This window comes from Tamandua tetradactyla, chromosome 9 (genome assembly GCF_023851605.1).
Source record: "Tamandua tetradactyla isolate mTamTet1 chromosome 9, mTamTet1.pri, whole genome shotgun sequence".
NCBI classification, from domain to species: Eukaryota; Metazoa; Chordata; class Mammalia; order Pilosa; family Myrmecophagidae; genus Tamandua; species Tamandua tetradactyla.
The window spans coordinates 58,877,671-58,902,173 of NC_135335.1; the positions used below are offsets into that span (position 1 = coordinate 58,877,671).

Here is a 24,503-nt window from a genome sequence, read left to right on the forward strand (position 1 = left end):
AGGGGACATGCCAGAAGAGATTCTACAATGAGTTTGTGACCATTTAAAATCTATGACAAGCAATAATTCCTTCTGCTGATGGCAAAGAAGGAGTCAAGAAGGGAGTGTTTTAATGACCTGGAGAATTCTTTAGCAAGGACTGGTTATGAGTCCCCTTTTGATTAGGAGATATTCCAGGTGATATCTTCTTAGGCGATGAATCATTGAAGTTAAGTTTGAACTACTAGGCTGAGGTCTTCCATATTGATCCTTCCTTAGGTTTTCCGTGGAAGAAGTTGTCTTTCCATTATAATACTTGATTTTCCAAGGATTATCAAGATTCTAGAGCTACCCTGAAATCATAGACATGGACTAGGGATGGATAAGCCTCTTCAGAGAAGAAAAATACAAGCTGTTTTTTCAGTATTATAATTATTCATGTATTTCCAAAAATGAAAGTAGTTCACATACAAAATCCATACTTTACGTATATGGATTTTTTTTTCTTATCTGGAATTTTTGAGGGAATGAATTACTTTTGTTATATGTCCAATTAGCATCAAAACCTTGATCTGTTTTCCAAGTTTAATTTTTCTGAATTTTATTTATAGACTTTTGTTTAATGTCACGTATGAAATATTAGCCTCCATTTTTATCATCCCTGTCTTTGGAGGTGTTTCTCCCTTTTCTGATTTGCTGGGGTTTTTTCTTTTGTGTAGGCTCAGGCATCACTAACAACGTTTGCTAAAATTGTGTATAAAATGAGGAAAAGAAAGTTCTTAGGGAGGGCTAGGCAGAATTTGTTGAGTGTTTTGCTGCTTTGTCTTCTTTGCTTGCAGCCTTCCTGTTTTTCAGCAATGTTCAAAAGAGAGGCTATGAATAGCTAATTTCTACATGGTTCTGAAGTTGCTCTATGTGTAGTATAATACATATATATTTGGTCAACTTATAATATATAGAGGTCCACTATCATCAGAGTAATTCGTAAGAAACGGATACTTCACCCAGGAAATTATGATTTTGTGTGTTCTTTTTGAGTTTTTAGTGTAAATTGAAATGTTAACTTTGGTTTCTTGGTTTTAAGTGTTCTTGGGAGTAATTATGTAATTTTTTTTTAATAGGGAAAATTTATTGGCAGATTGTTTGCAGGGTTGTTTTGTGGTAACATGCACGCTTTGTGCATTCATCAGTCTGGTGTGGTTGCGAGAACAGATAGTCCATGGAGGAGCACCGATTTGGTTGGAGCATGCTGCTCCACCCTTCAATGCTGCTGGGCATCACCAAAATGAGGTAATTCTCACCGCTGTCCTCACACGCATGGGCAAATTGATTTTAATTGGCTAGGGCATGGGAGTTATTGCCATTCATTAAGACTGAACTCTTGACTTTTATGTCCCTCATGAATGTACTTTTGCTGTTGCAAGGCAGGACAGTGGAAAGGTTTGGGAGAAGTTTAAGGGAGATGTGGAAAGTCTAAAGAATGCTCTTGTATCTTTGTCTTTTAGGGGAATTGGAAATAAAATTAGGGCGTATACTAAAATGTTCTTTTATTTTTTACCTTCATAATCTCTTAGCTCTAACTTGGAAGTTAAGATGCAAATTTCCTGGATATGCTTCTGACATGTGCATAATATTAAGAAGGCTACCTATTGTCTGTATCAGTTTTTTCATATTTAAAGTGACAGTTTTGTTGCTTTTGAGTGGGAACTTTTCCAAAATTAGAAAAATTGGGACATTGTTGATACAATCTTATGCAGTTTTATTTTCTGTTGATGAGCGATGATATAGTTAGACACAAGACCATTTGCGAATGGCATGGAGAAAGGGGATATCAAAAATATTTAGGGTTTTGCTTATTGAGAAATTAAAGGGCCTGAAAATGTCAATAAGTAAGCTACTTGCATGTGAAAACAATTAACATGTCAAAATTTTACCATGAAAAATTGACTGAAATACAGTTATACTTAATGACTTAATTTTCCTTTCAAGAACCTTCTTTTGTCTCTATGTTAGATTTTGTCAAATTTTTAAAAATGCAGTTTATTGAGATATAGTCACACAGCATATAATCCATTCAGAGTACACAATTGAAGGTTCAGTATCATCATGTAGTTCATCACCACATTCAGTTTTATTGTTATCATCACAAAGTTTTGTTCATCACCGTGATCATTTTTAGAACATTTGCATCACTCCCAGAAAAAGAAATAAAGAAAAGAAAATGTATCCCATACCCCTTACCCTTCCCTCTCATTGAGCACTAATATTGTAAGGTACCCAATGTTTTTTTTTTTTTGCCCCTTATCTCCATCCCCATTATTTAATTATTTTTTTGCTCATCTGTCTATACCCTGGATAAAGGAATCGTCAGCCACAAGCTTTTCACAACCACATGGTCACATTGTAAAATCCGTATGGTTATACAATTGTCTTCAAAAATCAAGGGTACTACGTGGGACATGCCTCCCAGGGGTGTGGACCTTCCTGGCAATGTGGGACAGAAATCCTAGAATGAGCTGAGACTTAGCATCAAGGGATTGAGAAAACCTTCTCAACCAAAAGGGAGAAGAGTGAAATGAGACAAAATAAAGTGTCAATGGCTGAGAGATTTCAAACAGAGTCGAGGGGTTATCCTGGAGGTTACTCTTATGCATTAAATTTAGATATCACCTTGTTAGTCAAGATGTAATGGAGAGCCTGGAGGGAACCGCCTGAAAATGTAGAACTGTGTTCCAGTAGCCATGTTTCTTGAAGATGATTGTATAATGATATAGCTTTCACAATGTGACTGTGAAAACCTTGTGTCTGATGCTCCTTTTATCTACCTTATCAACAGATGAGTAAAACATATGGAATAAAAATAAATAATTGAGGGAACAAATGTTAAAATAAATTTAGTAGATTGAAATGCTAGTGATCAATGAGAGGGAGGGTAAGAGGTATGGTATGATGGTATGTATGTTTTTTTCTGTTGTCTTTTTCTTTTTCTGAATTGATGGAACTGTTCTAAGAAATGATCATGATGATGAATATGCAACTATGTGATAATATTGTGAATTACTGATTATATGTGTAGAATGGAATGATATGTTAGGAATGTTTTTGTTTGTTACATTTTTTAAAAAAAATTAATAAAAAAATTTTAAAAAAAAGAATCAAGGCTACTGGAATACAGTTCAGCAGTTTCAGATACTTCCCTCTAGCCACTCCAATACACCATAAACTAAAAAGGGAGAGCTATGTAATACATAAGGATAACGTCCAGGATAACCTCTTGATTCTGTTTGAAATCTCTCAGCCACTGAAACTTTATTTTGTCTCATTTTTCTCCTCTTCCTTTTGGTCAAGAAAGCCTTCTTAATCCCATGACAGTGAGTCCCAGATTATCCTGGGAGTCCTGTCCCATGTTGCCAGGGAGATTTATACCCCTGGGAGTCATGTCCCATGTAGAGGGGAGGGCAGTGAGTTTACCTGCTGAGTTGGCTTAAAGAGAAGAGCCACATCTGAGCAACAGAAGAGGCTCTCTGGGGGTGGTGACTCTTAGGCATAATTATAAGTAGGCTTAGTGTCCCCTTTGCAGGAGTAAGTTGCATAGGGATACACCCCAAGATTGAGGGCTTGGCCTGTTAAATTGGTTATTGCCACTGCTTGCAAGAATTAGTAGTAATTTCCCAGGTGGAGGAGTTTAATATTTTCCCCCTTCTTCCCTAAGGGGACTTTTATTCTCTGCCCAGATTACTCTGAGAGATTTCATAAAATTTTGCTGTATCTTTTTTTCTCTACAGAATTAAGAGTACAACTTCACATTATTCTTTCATGCTCTTTGAAAAGCACACATATGCAATGTGACTATAAGAAATGATACTCTTAAATTTTAAGCTTTTATTATTGAAGCACTTAATGCAGTTCTTTTAGATTCCTCATTAGCCGCATGAGAATTGAGTATTTTAATTAGCTACAATTGTGTTTTGCATTTGGTAGGAACAGCAATAGGAAGATGCATTTGGGAACTGGTACAGCCACATATACCTTCTTAATACTGAATGGAAATTAGAAAGCTTTCCTTTAAGTGTTCACCTGAAACCATGAATTAAGTTTTATTTATATACGTATAAAGTAGCAGTTAGTAAAGACAGATCTTATAAATGATTACAGAATGAAATACTCAAGATAGACAGTTTTATAAATCCACCCTATTAATGCTTTGTGAAATGTTAAACTCCTAAATTATATTGAATGAATATATATAATCTGAAGGTAATTTTAATAAATTAATCCTTATATGTCAAGTTGATCCGAAATCCAATACATACGGAAGAGGTAACTTTGAGAGGTATTTTTTTTGACTTTTGGAAGGGTTTTTGTTTGTTGGCTTGTTTTGCATTTTGAGGGGAGGAGCATGGTTTGGCTGTAGAGAAAAATCGAGACAAGTTAGCTAAATTTCTGGGCTCTTATTCTAGGCTCCTGCAGGAGGAAATGGTGCCGAAAATATTGCCCCTGATCAGCCTGCTAATCCACCAGCTGAAAATGCAGTGGTAGGGGAAAACCCTGATGCTCAGGATGATCAGGCAGAAGAGGAGGAGGAAGACAATGAGGAAGAAGATGATGCAGGCATTGAAGATGCAGCAGATGCGAATAATGGGGCCCAGGGTAATCGCTGCTTGTGTGTCCTCACTTTTCTGGATGGTGACTCCAGTCCCAGCTTGCACTGGACAAAAAAGACTGGATTTTCAAATTTTAATGGATTTTAAATTCTATTTCTAACCTGTTTTTACTTTATTTTGGAAAACTTGAACTAATGACTATATATAAATGTATAAATATAGAATTTTTTTTGTATGAAGCAGGTTACAGTTTGTGTTTTAAAATCCTACTTTTTATGAAACTTTTATAGGGCAGATTGGAGGAAATTATTTGTGAGTTGGAATAGATCTTCCTTTTCTTCAAGGAATTTGATACAGCTTTACCTTAATTGTTAGCTTCTCCCTTTCTGTTTCCTTTGAGTCAGTACAGTATTTAATATCAAAGAAGAATTCTTGAAGTGCATACTTCAGGGTAGGTACCAGCTAAAGAAAACAGTTTCTCATTTTCTAGGACTGTGACTTCAGAATGTGCTTTAAGAACCAAGACCGGGCCTACTAACCAGCCGTAGGTAGCAAAAGATAAGGCTCCTGCCCTCATTGAGTTTCTGGTCTAGTGAAGAAGTAGGAGAGACCCAGGTGACCAAATTTATGAGTACACTTAGTTGCACAGGTAGCACTGAGGATGATGTTGGGGAAAGACCTATTTTAAATAAAGTTTTCCCATTAGATAAGAGTAAGTTATATTTCAGCTGACACCTGAAGAATGAAAAAAAGTCAATTGTGTAATGGAGGCAAGAAGCCTTTCTTTCCCAGGAGAGGTGGCTGCCTGTTTCAAGGTGCTGAGGGTAGGGTCTGCTACTTCCTCAGTTCCAGGACATTGAGTCTCTCCCTTAGTCTAAGTCAGCAGCTCCTCCCTCGTCTCCCTCCTTCCGTTCTGGCCCTACTATGTTATTCCCTACATAGTAGTCATGTTACTCTCTTGCCTTTCAAATGTTGTGATGATTTTCCCACTATACTAAAGTAAAATCCTAACTCCACACCTCTTCTGTATCTCATCTTAACTCAGAGCTATTGAATTCCTTTTATATAACCATGCTTATTTCTTTACAAGCATTTTATCATAATATAGAAACATCTTATTTATTTGTTCTCTTGTTTATTACCTAACAAGCAAATTCTCAGTAGGGAAAATTTTTAAATGTGGTTAGCTTCTCAATATCCATTTCCAAAGTACCAAATTAAAGAGTGCCATTTTCTATTTATAGTTCAAGTTCCATTAGGAATCTTTAAACTGTCATTATACTTACAGATGACATGAACTGGAATGCTTTAGAATGGGACCGAGCTGCAGAAGAGCTTACGTGGGAGCGAGTGAGTAACAACTATATTAATCATTTTAGTCTCTAGTGTCTTGGAGCAGCTAGAAGGAAAAACCTGAAATTGTGGAACTGTAACCCACATGAAACTTTGAAGTCTGTTTATAACTACTTTGAAATTTATTGCTTTTTTGTATATATATTTCTCATTAAAAAATGTTAAAAAATTTAAAAAAATCTATATTTAGCATCTTATGGTTTTAATCCTAAGTTATATTTTGAAGTTAGTCGTATTTAAATGTGTACTCTCATTTCTAAGTTATATTTGATGGGATTAGTTGACAGAACTCTTAATTTCTAGAGAAAATTGTGATGTACTATTTAGGGTAAAAGTACTTAAAATATGGCAAGGAGTTCATTAATGGCTGTTTTTCTGTTTTCTGCCTTTAATACAAATCTTGTTCCGCTCAGGGAATATATCACCTGAAATTGTGGACTTTTGAAAAAGTAACAAATTTAAATTTGAATCATGTTTTCGTATTTCAATTGACAAAAATAATAGTTTGCTCATGAAATTTTGACTGATGTAACAGTTGAATCCAAAATGGGGTTTTCTGTAGATTTTGTAATCATATGATCTGGAATAAAAAGAGAATATATAAAACTGCCATGATAGGAATTTTTATTCTGAAAGTCATAGGCAGAGTATTGGAAAGTAATGAGTGAGGACTGCATTTAAAACTGTCGAAAGGAAAGTGAACCTTTCATAAATAGAATTAAAAATTGTGTTACATATTGAATTAACATGTATTATTATTTTTAGATGCTAGGACTTGATGGATCACTAGTTTTTCTAGTAAGTAAACTCATTCTATTTAATAACAATTATTTTATTATTGTATCATTCAATAAATTCAGATTTCCAGTATGTGCTGCCTTTTATACTAAAGGTCAGAATGTCCTTTGGCTTTTGATTGCTTTAAATGTTGGAAGACTGTATGGAAAATATTGGAAAAGCATAAAACTAATAATATTTCAAGGACAAATATTAAATATTTCAGTTTTAGAAAAGAAAATGAAGTGCAAAGTTAATGGTAGTTAAGAAGACCTTGGCCATATTTTGAATCTACCATGTCACATTTCATGCCTGTAAGTGAAACAAAGGAACTTTGTACCACGTGTACAGTGAGAGTTCTGGGCTGCTCTTAGGTATCTCCTGTTTGCTGAAGCTCTCCCGTGCTGGGAAATTTGTCCTTATTAGTAAAGATTACATATCTAAGGTCAGGAACAGTTCTTTGAAGAAGCCATTCTTTAAAGGAGAAATGATGCTGCATTTAGGTCCTGCGGTGTAAAACCTTGCTTACCATTTGGAAATTTTAAGTAGCTTAGAGCATCCAGATTACTGTGGCTACAGGTAGCAGAAACATTTGCCTATAATAATAACACAACAGGAGGTCCAAAGAAGGGGTGGGCTTGAGGGTTGCTTAATCCAGAGGCTCAACAGTGTCATCAAGGAGCAAGCAATTTACATCAATCTCCTCTGTTGTCTGCAGGTGTCCTCCTCAGGCAGGCTTTCCTTGTGCTTGTAGCATGGTTTGGTCCTGTGTTCTTTCATGTACCCATCTAGTGGAGGCAGAAAGAGTCATTTTGGGAAGCCCTCTCAAAAGAGTCACTTTAGGTAGTTGCTTGGGGTGTAACATAGTGGTAAGTAAACCAGGAAAGGAAAGTTGACATTAGTAATGTGAAGATTTTTAGGAATGTATTTGGCAGTAATTCATGGTTTGGTAGTAATGGGATATTGGTGAGGACCTAGTCAAAGTTTGATCATGGCCTTTATATAATAAGTATTTATTACCCATATAACTCATTTTAGTCCCTTACCTCATCAGCTACTCATAAATGAGTGGCAGAAACAGTTCAGACAGTGGTGTTGACTCAAACCCACTCTACTTTTTGAAAGAAAACATTTTGCAGGACGGCTTCATTCCTTCATTGAAAACTATTACCTACCATATACTAGCTACTGTAATAATTACTGAGGGATTCAGAGATGAATAAAATATTTTCCCTTCTCTCAGAGGTGCTTTATAGTTTACCAGAGGGAAATGAACATGGGTACAAGTAAGTTTAGAGTTACCGAGACTGCTAAGAAGTGGGTCTGGGGCACAGAAGAGGCTTGATCAGGTTTTTCTTGGTCAGAAGAGGAGTTTGTCAGAAGGAAGTTTTTAGAGACGGTAACTTAGAGGTTAAGGTATGAAAGATTGAGGATAAGGATGGGTTGGCAGCCCTTAAGGCAGAGAAGCTGAAAAAATTCAGGCGATATTAGCCAGCATGGTGAGTAGGGATATAGCAGTCACTTCTTTAGACAAACTGTTCACCACTCTTTCCAGGTGGATTTGGGAAATATTAAGGGACCTGATCTGAATATTCCTTCTACAAAGAAAATCTTACCATGTTAGTCCCCTTCCTCTCCCCTGCCCCTCCAAATACCACCCCGAAAGATAATTTAATCTGCTTAGGGCATGGAGGTGGAGCGGTGGTGGCCTGGATACATGGGTGTGGGCATTATGCATGTCAGCATGGAGCCTGTCTGAAGTCTGGTGACCTGCCTATAGGAATAGCTTTGTGGCCGTCATCTTGGTAGTGATAATATATAACTGGGAATGAATCAGGAACCATGAAGATCTGTGATAGGAACAGAGAAAGTCAGGACACCCCAGGGAGAGGAAGGACCAGAAGAGATCATTTCAAAAGGGGCAGCAGCACAGCAGTGAGTGAACTTTCAGAAGTCTATGCCATGTGCTCCAGAAGAGTACCCAGCAGGGCTCGAGGCTGCAGGGGGAGTTCAGGACAGAGCACGCAGTGGATGCTGAAGGAAGCACTGTGCAGTTTACATTACTGTGTTGCTCATATGGTTCTTTGTATTTTCTGTGTATATCATTATTAACTTTTGAGTTTTATTGTTTGGCTTTATGAGCTATCTAATGAAAAAAAGTTACACAATTTTTAGATTGAAATGTCAAAATTTAAAGAGAAAATTCAATCCTATATTTAAATAAGTAGAGTAGTCCAATTAACTATGTACCAAATATCAATTGAATGCGTTTTATTAATGTTTTTTCTCCTTTAGGAACATGTCTTCTGGGTGGTGTCTTTAAATACACTGTTCATTCTTGTTTTTGGTAAGTGGCGTTTATACTTTTTTTAAAATGGTATTATGGTTGAATTTAGTTTTTTAGGAGCCTTGTTAAAGGTTTTTGCTTTGTGGTTTTGTTTTGTTTTTTTTAATGTAGGAATAGTGAGGAATACTTGATAATGGTTATAGGTAGGAATGCTCCATAGGAAGGCCTTAGATGCATAGGTATTTTATTTCCAAAGCAACCTAGACTGTAGTTCCACCTCTCTGCTTCTGTTGGGTGCTTCTGTGTTTTTTGTAGAAGCTGATTTTAGATTGACTTGGAAACGTATACTATCCCACCTCTGTATTTTATACCTGTGTCCTGTTCCCTGTGGCAGACAAGCTTGTTTCCCTTTGATAAAATCCTGACCAATGCCTTGGCAGGGACTGCCTTGAAAACTGTTGGCAGAGATAGTTACAGACTTGAAGGAGGACAGTGAACCTTTCCCAAGTATGAACTGCCCTTAGAACCAAATTCCATTGCATGCAGAGCAACTTCCAAATGCTCACAACTGCATACACACAGGAGTTCCTCCCACTGGGAGTAATTACAGGAAGGGAATCAGGATTGAGGAGAACAATTGACAGAGGTTTTTCTCACTTGAGAGAGATATAAGGGAAACTAACCCAGGTACACCAGGTCTTAGAACTTGGTTTCTGTATCTTTCACAGGAGGAGGAGCGAAATTTCAGACAGTCATATGTTTAGCTGTGCTGTGATTTGTGTTTGTCTCATAGATAGTCCTAAGGCTGCATAGCTCTATGCAAAGAGGTGACCTTTGAGAAATCCCTTGTGGGGTGCCTGTGAGGCATCCCTTAGCTGTGCTGAGTGAATGGTAGTAACCATTTCTTCCCCAGACTTCTTCCATCAAACTCCAAGTTTCTCTTTCTGTGTTAGGGATGACACTGCAACCTAGAAAGGAGTTGTCTTCAACAGGAAGCCCTTAAGATCAAAATACATTGAATGTTTGGATTGACTATAATATAAAATATTTCTAAGTATTTTCTGTAAAAAAGGAAAAAAATTTATAGGTATCTTGTTGAAACAAAATAACTTGGAAAAGTTCCATAGGAGGTTCATTCTTTGTTTCCCCTTCATTGTGAGAATGAAAGTGTGTCTGTACTTATTTTATATAAGGAATAATTCATGTGTAGAGTGTAAAATAGTTTTGAAGTCACCCCAAGTTTTCTTTGAAAGAGAAAATGTTCTCTAAAATTTAATCTTTTGCTTTTCTTTTGCTTTTGCAGAAATACTAAATGCTAAATTACTGTTTGATATGGAACAAACAGTTCATTCGCCTTTAAGAATTCTCATTTATGTAATTCAGATCTCATCTAAGTAAATTTTTTTCTAATGCAGTCTTTAAGCCTATATTATGAAAAAAATTTGTTCTTAGTAAACTTTAATAAGCAGCTCTGTACATTAATTAATTACCATCTTTTGAAATGACCCATGAAATTTTCTTCCTTAAAGGGACTAACTTTTCCTTTTAAATGAATGCAGCCATTGGAATTAAGCATACACGTTTTTTTCCTGCATGGGTTGCTTTACCGACAGTTTTCCAACTACATTTTTTGATCATATACTTTGCAGAAATAGATCTTTGCAAAGCTCCTGTCTCCTAGTAGAAAGGAATGAGCCTTAATTTTAGAATACTTGTCTAGTAATTGCTGAGTAATGGTTTAGAAATCATTTGTTTCAGCTGGCACCCAGGGTTACTATTTACATGTTGCTAGGCTGGAACTTTCCCCTGATCTGGTTGAGTCATCTCACAGAGTGACTCAGAGTGGGAAGTGAGGGTGAATTAGGGAAAATTTCTGCATGTTTTTTCCTAAACCTTTTGAGATTTGTTGTACTTTTTAATACTCACAGTACAATATATTAGTAATATAGTGCATGTATGTAGTTTATAAATAAATTTAAGTGTATTGTGAGTACATGTACAAAAAAGTTTTCTGCCATTGGAATAAATATTTAGTTAAAAAGGTTTAGAGACCAGTTCTGTAATAGAGTCACTCTGACTTCTCTCTTAATGATTGATTCCTTTTCCTCTCTGACCCTGACCTTTTTCTAATTATATATATTACATATATGTATATTTTTCACCATAAACATAATATTTTAAAATATTACTATTAAGAATAAAGTAAAATTTTAGCATGGCAAAAGAGTCTTTTGAGGAAAAGAGACCAGAAAAATTCTTAAATATTTTTAGGATATTTTCATATAGCTGCAATAGTATTACACCTTACAAAAAAGAGTGTGGTTTATATCCTGTAGTGATCCATCATATTTGAAATTCCTGGATATGTTTTAAAATGTCATTTTATAGTTGGTTTGTTTGAATCAGAATCCAGATAAGGTCCATATATTACTTTTAAGCCTTCAGTTTCTTTTACTCTAGAAAATTCTCTTTGTCCTGCCCCCACGTCCTGCATTTAATCGTGGATTTTTGTGAAGAGATTGAGTTAGTTGCTCTTTATAGCACCTCATATTCTACATTTGTCCGCTTGTTTCCTCATGATGTCTGTTACCTTATTATTTTGTCTTCTACATTTTTCTGAAAATGGAAGTTACATTTAAGAGCCTGATTAGGTGCATTTTTTTAAGGCTGTTTTTATTGAGAAATCTTCACACACACAGTCCATACATAGTACACAGTGTATCACATAGTTGTGCCTTCATCATTATGATCATTTTTAGAACATTTGCATCACTCCAGAAAAAGAAATAAAAAGAAAAAATTCACACATATATACCCTTTACCCTCCCTCTCATCGACCATTGGAGTTTCAGTCTACCCAAGTTTTTACCCTCCCCCCTGCATTATTTATTTATTTTTTTACTCATCTGTCCATACCCTCAATAAAGGGATCTTCAGCCACAAGGTTTTCACAATCACACGGTCACAGTGTCAAAACCAAATAGTTATACAATCATCTTCAAGGATCAAGGCTTGGGCGTGCCATCGTGGCTCAGCAGGCAGAGTTCTCACCTGTCATGCCAGAGACCCAGGTTCCTTTCCCGGTGCCTGCCCATGAAAAAAAAAAAAAAAAAAAAAGAATCAGGGCCACTGAAACAATTTCAGGTACTTCCCTCCAATAACTCCAATACACCACAAACTAAAAAGAGATATCTATGTAATGCATAAGAATAATATCCAGGTTAACCTCTCGACTGTTTGAAATCTCTCAACCACTGAAACTTTATTTTGCTCATTTGTCTCTTCCCCTTATTGGTCAAGAAGGCCACCTCGGTTCCATGATGCTGGGTCCCAGCTCAACCCTGGAGCCCTGTCCCATGTTCCCAGGCTGATTTACACCCCTGGGAGTCATGTCTTATGTAGTGGGGAGGGCAGTGATTTCACCTGATTTGCCTTAGGCCACATGTGAGCAACAAGAAGTTCTTTGGGGATAACTCTTAGGCATAATTATAAGTAAGCTTAGCTTCTCCTTTGCAGGAATAAGTTTCATAGAGGCATCCCCAAGATTGAGGGCTTAGCCTATTGATTTGGTTATCTCCACTGCTTACGAGAATATCAGGAATTCCCCAGATGGGGAAATTGAATTTTCCTTCTTTCACTCCTATCCACTGAGGGGACTTTGCAGGTACTTTAAAAATTCTCTTTCCCAGATACTCTTGGATGTATCAGGGCATCACACTAACCTGGACAAACCAACAAGATCTCACACCCTATTCAAGATTCCATGTAATTATGGTGTTCCCATAAACTGAGATTAGGTACATACGAGGCAAGGTCCTTCATCATTATGCTTTGCCTTTTAACATGGCATTGCATGAGAGGAAAAAAATGTTTAATTATCTACTTTTATCAATGGATTCAGGTGATAACAGCCTGAGGCCTTTATTTTTAGGTTTCATTTTCTGCATTACCATCAGAAAGTAATCTCTGGGGTAAGGGAGTGGTATTTTAGTATCATGCAATTATTTAATATTCTATCAGTCTTTCAGCTAATGATTTTATTATCCTTTGATGAGCCTTTATTAGGCATTGCAAAATTATGATTTTCAAATTCTGTCATTTTTTTACATTATAAGTTGGCTTTCTTCTGTAAAGAATAACTTACTCTTTTCAACTAGAACTATTTAGTTAACCTAAAATTGTGCAGGAAGATGAAGACGGATGCTTAATTTATTTCCCTCTCATTGTCAGTTTCCAGAGTAAAGAATTGTTACACTGACTACTTCCATTGGTGATGAAAGTGTTTTCCGTTATGTTGCTTTTTTTCCTTTTGTGGTTATTTTGACCTTTTCTTTGGAGTATTTGGAGCTTGTATGTTAGTATGTAACCAGTGTATTTCCATCAGTTGTGATCATGATTCTTTCTGATGATCATATCCTTTCTTTTGTCTGTGAGACCCACTTCACAAAAGTTTGTGTCCTTTTGACATGAATCCTATTAGATTTTGAGAACTTTCTTATTCTCTGGTTACAGAGAGTGCCCCGAATGCTACATTATTTTGGCCTCAGTCTTGAGATGTGACATTTTCCCAGAAACTTGTGGGCCCAGGATCCTTTACTGGGGGAAGGGAGGGGAGATTGTGGTACTAGGAGTGTTCATTATTTTGATGTCGAAGTTCTCACTGAGTTTTCCCCCCCTTTTTAGCATTTTGCCCATACCACATTGGTCATTTCTCCCTTGTTGGTTTGGGATTCGAGGAACATGTAAGTATACTTTTACAAACTTTCATTAGTTACCTCCAAAATTAATATGTGCTAGAGGGCATGGTAACCCAACAGTTTCCTCCTCTTCTTCTTTTTTTTTAATTAAAAAGGTCTTGTTGTCATCTAACAAATAGATGTTCTGAATATTCCCAAATGCACCATCTTCTGTGCCTTTGGGTGGGCTGGAGGCACACATGCTGAAATTAGGTTTTCCTAGAAGGCTTATTTTATTTATCTATTTATTTTTGAGTGCATGGTTTGGAAATTGGGCCTGGATCTCCTGCATGGAAGGCAAGCATTCTACCACTGAACAACCCATGCACTCTAGAAGACTTATTTTTGACCTCTTCCATGAACTTGAGTGCACCTTTCTCTCCCTTTGCCCCTGGTGCACCATAGCAAATTTTGAAATGTATTAGTGTATCAATCAGTGTAGAAGAAAGTGGGCAGACTATTTTGGAATGATGAACTATGGCGTTTTCTAAAGCATTTGCTTTCATTTTGGCATTTTATCAGTATATTTTAGAGACAAAAATAAGTATTTGCTTGGACAGCTACTACTACCACCTTTTAGAGGCCTTAGAAACTACATAAGAAAGGACTTTTGGAATCCTCTATTCAATTTGTGTATGTGAATCCTGACAGTGCTCAAATTTCAAAATTTGGTGTTTTGAAAGGACAGAAGGATATTTTATTATTTAATATAGCTTTATGCAGATTCTCACCCTGTAAAGATAGAACTTCAGTGATCAGACACATGTTTTGACAGATTTGGTCTTTCTAAAATATCGCCACTTGTTGTTGGAAACTCAGTATCCAAAGAAGTTTCAGACAGGCAATATTTGTCACTGTCTAGACTCTTACTCCTTATAGTTGGGAATGGAACAGATCTGGAAAACAAGGGAAATTTAAATAGTTAACTTTCATAGTAAGAAATGAGATGACAAGAAGGATGTGCCAGGCAGAGGGCTCCTGCTTTCAGGGTTCGTCTATAGACTATTTTATTAAAACTCTTTAATTTTGTAAAATTTAATTTACCATACTTTTTTTTTTTTCTCTTCTTGGATGAAATGTTATTCTTTATTTTCTTTACCCTTTCATATTAACAGTCTGGGAGAGTTGGAGAGTCTGGCTTGCAAAGATGTTATCCAAAGGGGATTTTAGATCGTATACTAGTCATAAATTGCCTGCGTGGTTCACTTTCAGTCATCTTGGATTGTTTAATACCTTGGTAAAGCTGGGCAAGGGGGTAAGATTAAATTTTATTTATTTTTTTCTTATTTCCAGGTCCAAGCATCTCATTTTGAAGGTCTAATCACAACTATAGTTGGGTATATACTTTTAGCAATAACACTGATAATTTGTCACGTATCCTTTTATGAACCATCATATTTGTTCAGTAATGGTATTATTCATTATTCAGTAATGTTATTATTCAATAATGACAATATTGTTTCTTGTCTCCTTGTTCTCTTAGTGCAGATCGCAGTATATGTAGTAAGGTGAGAATAAACAAACTCTGAAGTAAGTTAATTCTGTTTGTCAAAAAGTATTAAGCGATTGCTTAATTTGTTTTATTGTACATTTAGATGCTTAGTTTTTCCTTAACTAGGTGATGTAGGGCTTGGCAACTCTTGTTAAATTTCATAGGTCTCGCCGTTTACTGGGAGTCTGCTATATTGTTGTAAAGGTAATTCCTGTTTTAAGTTACAACTGGAAACTGCTTCTTCTATATTTGGGTGATATTGATAACTTAAATTTACTTTTACTTAAGGTGTCTTTGTTAGTGGTGGTAGAAATTGGAGTGTTCCCTCTCATTTGCGGCTGGTGGCTGGATATTTGTTCCCTGGTGAGTTTATTATTCATTATAATACAATCTAATAATTTTAAAGGCTCCAAAACAGATTTTTAGGACATTTTCCTTTTAAAAGAAAGTAAATATTTGATAATAATTTGCTCGTCATTTCTGAAAATTTAGTACTGTGCAATCTTAATGTTGCTAATTTTTCTGTGAGAGTTTTTGCATATTTATTTTTTATTAGAGAACTTGTAGGTTTACAGAAAAGTCATACAGAAAATACAGCTTCCTTTTTAACAACTCCCCATGCACACACACACACACATACACACACACACACACTCAAACTGTTTTCCCTGTTATTAAGACTTTGTATGAGAGTGGTACCTTGTATTACAATTGATGAAACAGTTAATATAATAACATAATATTATTATATTACTATATATACTATATAACTATATAGTATATATTATATATATACTATATAACTATATAGTATATATTATATATATACTATATAACTATATAGTATATATTATATATATACTATATAACATAATAGTATTATTATAACTATGCTATAAATTATAGTCCATAGTTTACATTAAGGGTCACCATGTCGTGTAGTCCTTCAGTTTTTTAAAAATCATTATTCTGGTAACAGATGATCTAAAATTTCTCCTTTTAATCACATTCAAATATATAATTCAGTGGTGTTAATTAGATTCACAGCATGTTATATTTTTTTCCATTCTTTCACTTTTCAACTTATTGTGTCTTTGAATTTATGGTGAGTCTCTTGTAAACAGCATACAGTTAGGTCATACTTTTTTATCCTTTCTGCCAATCTGTGCCTTTTGACTGGAGAGTTTAATCCATTCACATTAAAGTAACTACTGATAATGCACAACTTTCTTTTGTATTTTGCTGTTGGTCTTTGTGAGTTTTACTCCCTTTTCTTCCTCAGTTCTTCTGTTAATACTGACTTTCACATTTATTGGATTTTATGTAGTATACCAGTTTGAGTCCCTTCTCCTTTTTTTTTTCCGTCATGGGCAGCCTCTGGGAAAACAAACCCAGGTCTCTGGCATGGCAGGTGAGAATTCTGCCACTGAGCCACCATTGCACCGCCCCCTCATTTCTTGTTTTTTTTTCCTTTTTTTATGGGCAGATACTGGGAATCGAACCCAGGTCTCTGGCATGGCAGGTGAAAACTCTGCCACTGAGCCACCATTGCCTGCCCTCATGTCTTTTTGGATATTTTTTCATATATTTTCTTTGTGGTTACCATGGGGCTTAAATTAACATTCTAAATCTATAACAGTCATATTGGATTTGCTGCCAACTTACTTTTAAAGCATATATACCTACCCTGTTCCTATAACCCTCTGTCATCTCACCTTTTTGTTTTACTTGTTTATAAAAGGTATCTTTATGCACTGTAATGTCCATAACCATAGAGTTACCATTACTTTCAATGCATTTGCAATTTAGAACATGTAAGAATTAAAATACAGTGCAATAGAACTGGTATTTATAGTTACACACATGGTCACCTCTATTGGAGGTTTTTATTTTTTTATGCTGATTTGATCCACTGTCTAGTCTCCTTTCCTTTCATTTGAAGAATAGCATTACATTTAGGACAGGTCTGGTGGTGATGAATTTCCTAAGCTTTCATTTATCTGGGAATTTCTTAATCTGTCCCTTATTTTTGAAGGCGTCTCATTGTATATAAAATCCTTGGGTGGCAGTTGTTTTCTTTCAGCACTTTAAATATTTTTTCCCATTGCCTTCTTGCCTCCATGGTTTCTATAAGAAATTGGGGCTTAATCTTATTGTACTCCTTTGGCATAACATGTGTTTTTCTCTTGCAACTTTCAGAACTCTGTTCTTGTGCTTGGCATTTGACAGTTCGACTACTGTGTGCCAGGACTTTGTTCTCTTCAAGTTTATCCTGTTTAGGAGTCACTAATTTCTTGGTTGTTTATATTCATGTATATTATTGAATTTGGAAAGTTTTCTGCTATTATTTCTTTGAATATTCCTTCTGCCATTTTCTCTTTTTTCTTCTGGGATTCCCATAATGTGTATTTTGGAGTGCTTCATGGTGTACCACGAGTCTCTTAGGCACTTTTCATGTTTTTTTCATTCTTTTTACCTTCTGCTCCTTAGTCTGAGTCATTTCGATTATCTTGTCTTTGCGATCACTGGTTCTTTTTCTGCCAGCTCCAATCTGCTGTTGAAACCCCCTGGAGAATTTTTTGTATTGGTTACTGTATTTGATTCCTTTTTAAAATTTCTGTCTTGGATGTATATCTGGTGTAATGGCGGCACGGTGGAGCTCTAGGTGACATTTGCAGACAGAAAGAGTAAATTGTCAAGAAATTCAGACCATTGGGTACTTGCCATTTGTAGCAGCTTAAAAAGTATTTGACTCATTGGGTCAACTGGCAACAAAATGAAAAGTAGTGTGGCACATACAAAAATAATGCAGAAAAGGAAGATCTCCCCAGGATAGAGATTACTTTGATTATAGCAGGTCAGACCATGATCACTCAAGAAGAGGACATTCTTATGATAGTGGCATGGAATCATGAAGTAGAGATCGAGAAAAACGAAGAAAAAGAAAAAGAGATATGGCCTGGAAAAGGTCCCGGAAATCCCCATCTTCTGGGAGAAGAAGCCCAGAACCATCAGTAACCCAGAGTTCCTCTACTCAGGATGAACCTACTGCAAAGAAGAAGAAAGATGAGCTGGATCCTCTCCTTACTGGTGGAGCATATATTCTTCCTGCAAAACTCAGAATGATGCAAGAACAGGTAACAGATAAAAACAGTTTAGCTTACCAGACGATGAGCTGGGAGGCCCTAAAGAAGTCAATCAATGGTCTTATCAACAAAGTCAGCATTTCTAATACAGGTATTATTATTCAAGAGCTTCTTCCAGAAAATATAGTTAGAGGAAGAGGACTGTTGTCCAGATCTGTTCTGCAAACACAGAGTGCTTCTTCATTCTTCACCCATGTTTGTGCAGCACTAGTGGCAATTAATCAATTCAAAATTTCCACAAATCGGAGAATTAATCCTCAAGAGGTTAATTGTTAATTTTCGAAAAGGCTATCAAAGAAATGATAAGCAACTTTGTTTGACTGCTTCAAAATTCATAGCACATCTTATTAACCAAAATATGGCACATGAAGTTTTATACTTAGAGATGCTCACTTTGCTCCTGGAAAGACCAACAGATGATAGTGTTGAAGTAGCTGTTGGTTTTCTCAAGGAATGTGGCCTCAAATTAACGGAAGTCTCACCAAGAGGAATTAACGCTATATTTGAATGCCTTTGAAACATTCTCCATGAGTCTGAAATTGGCAAAAGAGTTCAGTATATGACTGAAGTGATGTTTGCAGTATGTAAGGATGGATTCAAGGACCACCCTGTTATCCTAGAGGGACTTAATCTAATGGAAGAAGATCAGTTCATCCATATGCTTCCTCTAGAGGATGATTATAATCCAGAAGATGTTCTTAATGTTTTCAAGATGGATCCTAATTTTATGGATAATAAAGAGAAGCACAAAGCCATTAAGAAGGAAATTTTTGATGAAGGAGACAGTGACTCAAACACAGACCAGGATGCTGGAAATAGTGAAGAAGAGGAGGAAGAGGAGGATGAAGAGGGAGAAGAAGATGAAGAAGGACAAAAAGTAACTATTCTTGACAAAACAGAAATTAATCTGGTTTCATTTTGTCGCACAATTTATCTTGCTGTTCAGTCAAGTTTAGATTTTGAAGAATGTGCTCATTGATTGCTGTGCCCAACAAAGAACACAGGAGAAATTTTTTGGCTTATTAGCAGGACGTTTTTGCATGCTAAAAAAAGAATACATGGAATCTTTTGAAAGTATATTCAAAGCATAGTATGACACCATCCATCGCTTGAAAACAAACAAATTGACAAATGTTACTAAGATGTTTACTCACCTTTTATACACTGATTCACTTCCATGAAGTATTCTTGAATGTATAAAGCTAAGTGAAGAAACCACTACATCATCCAGTGGAATTTTTTTCAAAATATTTTTTCAGAAACTGTGTGAATACACGGGTCTTCCTAAACTTAATGCAAGGTTAAAGGATGAAACCTACAGTCATTCTTTGAAGGATTATTACTCCGAGATAATCCAAGAAATACTTGGTTTGCCATCAACTTCTTTACATCTATAGGTCTTGGAGGTTTAATGGATGAATACGTGAGCATCTCAAAAATACACCAAAGGTCATCGTTACCCAGAAACCAGATGTCGAGCAAAATAAATCCTCCCCTTCTTCCTCTTCTGAGTCTTCCTCTTCAGAATCTGACTCTTCTGATTCTGAATCTGACAGCAGTGAAAGCAGTTCAGAATCTTCCAGTGGGGAGAGTGATTCTTCAACTACCGGTAGTCATAGTTCTGCCTCAGCTAAGGATATAAGAAAGCAGGCACAAAAGAAAGGCAGAAATAAAGAAGTAGATAAATTGCTCAGAAAACGTTCAACAAATGATAAGAAATAAAAAGAAAGAAGACCAGAACAAAGGCACCAGGAAACAAGGACTGAGAGAGAGAGAAGGTCAGAAAAACACAGAGATCAAAATTCAAGGAATCTAAATTGGAGAGATCCCACAACAAAATATACATCAAACAGAAGGGTGCCATCTGAGTGAAATAGTTACAGTAGAGTTATGAATGACAGAGATGAAGAAATGCACATAGATTTTGAAAATGAGCATGGTGATCCCAAAAAGAAGAAAAGAGAAGAAATTCTGTTTCTGAAAATAAGAAACACAGACACCGAAGTAAGGACAGTGAAAATTTTAGAAGAGAAGATAGATCAGCGTCAAGGAAAAAAAATAGAAAACATTCAGGCTCTAGAAACAATGAAGATAGGTATCAGAATGACGCTGAGAGACGATGGGAAAAATCTAGCAGATACTCTGAACAGTCTAAAGAATCAAAGAAAAATCAGGACAGATGAAGTCTCCAACAAAGTAGAAATAACCCTACAAAATAAGATAAACTGAACATGCCTTACATTTGGCTGAAACAATATTATTTACACTGATCGATGAACTTTATAGAGAATTCTTGTATAAAGTACTGGTTTGTATTTTGTAATTTAAAAATGTCTTCATTTCAACATTTTTTTATAATTGGTACATCTCAAGGCTCTCTACGTAAACTTATTTGAAGAGAAAAATTTCATCAGAGAGGGATTTAAGTCCTGCTTATTTTTGTAAATAAAATGATCAAATACTCATTGGAAAAAAAAAGTTTCTGTCTCACCATTTTTGCCTTACTGTTCCAATTTGGGCCCGTTTCATTGGTAGCACAAAAGTTTTTGTGCACACTATGCCACACTTAGCTTTTGTGTGGCATTTCATTCTTTTGCCATTTCACTGTTAGCTCACCAGTATGTCTTCTGTTAAGCTTTGTTGGAAAAAAGCGAGTCTAATTTGGCTGACTAATGGAATGACTTTAAATTCTGCCTGGGAACCGTTTTTTTTCCTCTGTTCCCCCTCCTCAAGAAGGCATGTGCTTAAATCTGTTATGTACCCCCAGAGAAGACCATGTTCTTTTAATCCGTTCTTGTGGGGGCAGACCTGTTGTGGGGGGCACCTTTTGGTTAGGCTGTTTTCATTGGGATGTGACCCAGTCCATTCATGGTGGGTCTTAATCCTTTGCTGGAGCCCTTCATGTGAAAGGATAAAAGGCAGAAACACAAGGATAGCTTAGAGAGAAATTCCCCAGAGATACTAAGCAAAGACCCACAGAACTGAGAGAGCCACTGAAACTAGAACCCAGGAGAGAGAAACCAGCAGATATTGCCATGTGCCTTCCCATGTAACAGAGGAACTCTGGGTGCCTGCAGCCTTTCCTCAGAAAAGGTATCTTCCTCTCAGTGCCTTAATTTGGACATTCTCATGGCCTCAAACTGTAAATTTATAGACTAATAAATCCCCATTGAAAAAAAAATTTTCTGTCTCACATTGTGATTCTCATATTGTTCACGCATCATTCTGTTGGAAGTGTAAACTCTGAGATTTAGTCTCTATGCTCACTTAGTAATATGACAGAAATTTCCTCGAGTGCCAAACAGATGAATACAAAGAACACCTTTTACAGTGTTTGCAAACTGACTGTGTTGGTTGGTGCTGGTCCTTTAGAGTTTAGCCCTTCTATTAAGATCAGCCCAAGGTGAATGTGAAGTGCAGGGTCCTTTGTCTTTTCTGACCCTATCTTAGTCTTGTCCTGTGCTTATGCTTGCTCATTTCCTTAGGAATTTGAATGTATCCTTTATTCCCTGTGAAATAGACTTCCATCTTGGGTGCTCTGTTTTATTCCTTAATGTTAGGTTTAAGATCAACAATTGCACATAATGGTCAGGTAACCTTTTAATTAATTGTTTCTTATACTACTTTGGCTGTCTACAAGCTGCTTCTACCTGCAGGACAAGTTCTCAGAGGGTGAATCAGAGAGGAGTTCCTAGTTCGTTTGTTCTTGGCACCTACAAACAGGTACCCCAGTATTTGCATAGGGATTACTCTGTTCCCTGTAGAATAAGGCTAGGGACCTACATGGAAGCATAGACTGGCTCCCTACCACGCTAAGAATGGGATAGGAGAATGGACCAGATGGGCATCATGAGCTTCTCCCACTGTTATTGTTGTTTTGTCTTAAACAACAGGAATTTATTTGTTTTTGGTTTTGGAGGATGAAAGTCCAAAGTCAAGGTGTTGACAGGCCATGCATTCTCCTGGAGCTGTTGTGTTTTTATGCTTGCTAGCCACAGTGGTTGGAATTCCTTTGCTTACATCTTTGTCCTTGTCATTTGGTGATCTGCCTTATTCTCCAGCTGCTTCTTCCTTTTTTCCCCTGAAATTAGATTAGTTGTAGGTTTACAGAAAAATCGTGCAGAAAATAGAGTTCCCATATATGTATCCCCATTATTAACATTTTTCATTAGTGTGATACCTTTGTTACAATTGATAGGATATTGTTATATTAGTAATTATAATCCATAGTTTACATTAAAGTTTGCTGTGTTGTACAATCTTTTTTTTTAAATTCTAGTAACATATATACTACCAAAAATTTCCCCTTTAGCCACATTCAGATATGTAATTCAGTGGTGTTAATTACATTTACAGTGTTGCACTATCATCACCACCATCCATTACCCAAATTTTCCATTACCCCAAACAGAAATTAGCAAAATAATTAGGACACTTGGGTTGCTTTCATCTTTTCGTACCTCCGGCTTTTAAAGCTGCATTTTCTTACTTGGGCACTTGCCCATTTACTCCAACCCTTTAACTGTTTTCCAGAGTTTTGAGGAAGTGGCTCTGCCACTTCAAAGATTTTCGGGGTTCATGGCTCCCTGTAGTGTCTCATGACACTCTCTTGGTTGACTGGAAGTCCCTTGTATAAATATTTGATGCCAGTGTATTTTGACTAGAGACTTTCTGATAACCAGTGGAGAATTATCTCACTCAGTTTGCTTTTCTAATTTTATGGTAATGCTAAAGCATTGTATATACTAATAAGAAAACATGTTTTATACTAATTCAAGTATAACCATTTGTTTTAACTAAGATGCTCAGTCTTGATTATAATCTTAAATGACTGTCGGTGATCTTTTTTTGATTTTTTGGAAATATTTTATATGTAGAAGAGCTGCCTTTGCCTCTGAGATAACATTTCCTCATACCTTACTATTCATGCTTTTCATGAAAGGAGACCTATAACTGAGAAAATGTCTTACCTTAATAAAAATGTTTCTTTCATAATAGCTGCATCAGTAATGTTCTTATACATCAGTTGTCATTCTTTTTTGTTTTATGTTTAAAATTTTTCTAAATAGTTTATACATCTTTGAAATGCAATCTGATCTTATGTTCTGTGTACTTCTGTAACACCATGAAATGGCATTATGAGAACTGCAGTCCTAGAACATTGTAACTTACATTCCTAATCATTTTTCACATCTTAGTAGAGATGGTAATTTGGCATATATATTTGATACAGATGTCTTGACCTTTATGTTATGATATAGGAAATGTTTGATGCTACTCTGAAGGATCGAGAACTGAGCTTTCAGTCGGCTCCAGGTACTACCATGTTTCTGCATTGGCTAGTGGGAATGGTCTATGTGTTCTACTTTGCCTCCTTCATTCTGCTGCTGAGAGAGGTGAGTTCTGCAGGGAAGTGCCCACACTGTACATTTGTGAAAAGGACTTGTGTTTTTACCAGAATCAAGACTTGGAGACTATGGTGATTTATTCACTAGCCCATATTCTTTGTTATTAATTCAGGGAAACAACTAAGGGAAGTTTGGCTTGATTGCTTTAAAGTGGTTTTAGTCAGATGCCTCAGAAATGGATGTTTTATTATTGTCTATAATGTTTTATTAATGTCTATAATCAGTTTTGAATTTGTAAATAATTGGACTGGGGAAACAATAAATAAAAGTACTTGTTTAATATGGTATATGTTGTAGCCATCCTCTAAAGAAAGTCTTGGAATTTTGTGTGCCGTGAACTTGTCTTGGACTTTATTCAAAGGAATGCAATGCCGGCAGTGTGTGCAGGATGTGGTTTTGTTGGGTTACCTGTGTAAAATGGTCTTGAAGCTGGCACCTGAGTGTGAAGTTACAGTGAGGGTACTTTATAATTCCAGTTCACCTGCCAGATGGGTGGGTACCTTTACCAATCTTATGTTTTGATTGTGGTCATTACAAATTTGAAGGTGATGGAAGTGGGTCAGTATTTGATTACTGTTCATTTCAAGCTCAATCTTCTGGTTTAGTAGGAAGTATAAAATTGTTTCAACTCCTGCATTTCATTTGAATTGTTGGTTTGTTCCTTTGACTGGGCCGTATCTTCAGTTTTCCTAGTGTGATTCGTTATTTTTTTGCTAGCATC

General features: G+C 36.2%; 1 protein-coding gene and 1 pseudogene across 3 annotated transcripts in view; both read left to right on the plus strand.

Moving 5' to 3' along the window:
- Positions 1–24,503, plus strand: part of MARCHF6 (membrane associated ring-CH-type finger 6) — an 85,883-nt gene that overhangs the window by 24,507 nt on the left and 36,873 nt on the right. For all 3 annotated transcript variants that reach the window (XM_077116854.1, XM_077116853.1, XM_077116852.1), the window contains exons 6-15: positions 1,101–1,269; positions 4,440–4,629; positions 5,872–5,933; positions 6,702–6,734; positions 9,009–9,060; positions 13,684–13,742; positions 15,030–15,110; positions 15,364–15,432; positions 15,517–15,591; positions 23,636–23,770. In XM_077116854.1, coding sequence (XP_076972969.1) covers positions 1,101–1,269; positions 4,440–4,629; positions 5,872–5,933; positions 6,702–6,734; positions 9,009–9,060; positions 13,684–13,742; positions 15,030–15,110; positions 15,364–15,432; positions 15,517–15,591; positions 23,636–23,770 — 925 coding nt within the window. The remainder of the gene's footprint in view (positions 1–1,100; positions 1,270–4,439; positions 4,630–5,871; positions 5,934–6,701; positions 6,735–9,008; positions 9,061–13,683; positions 13,743–15,029; positions 15,111–15,363; positions 15,433–15,516; positions 15,592–23,635; positions 23,771–24,503) is intronic.
- Positions 17,871–23,629, plus strand: LOC143646347 (pre-mRNA-splicing factor CWC22 homolog pseudogene; annotated as a pseudogene).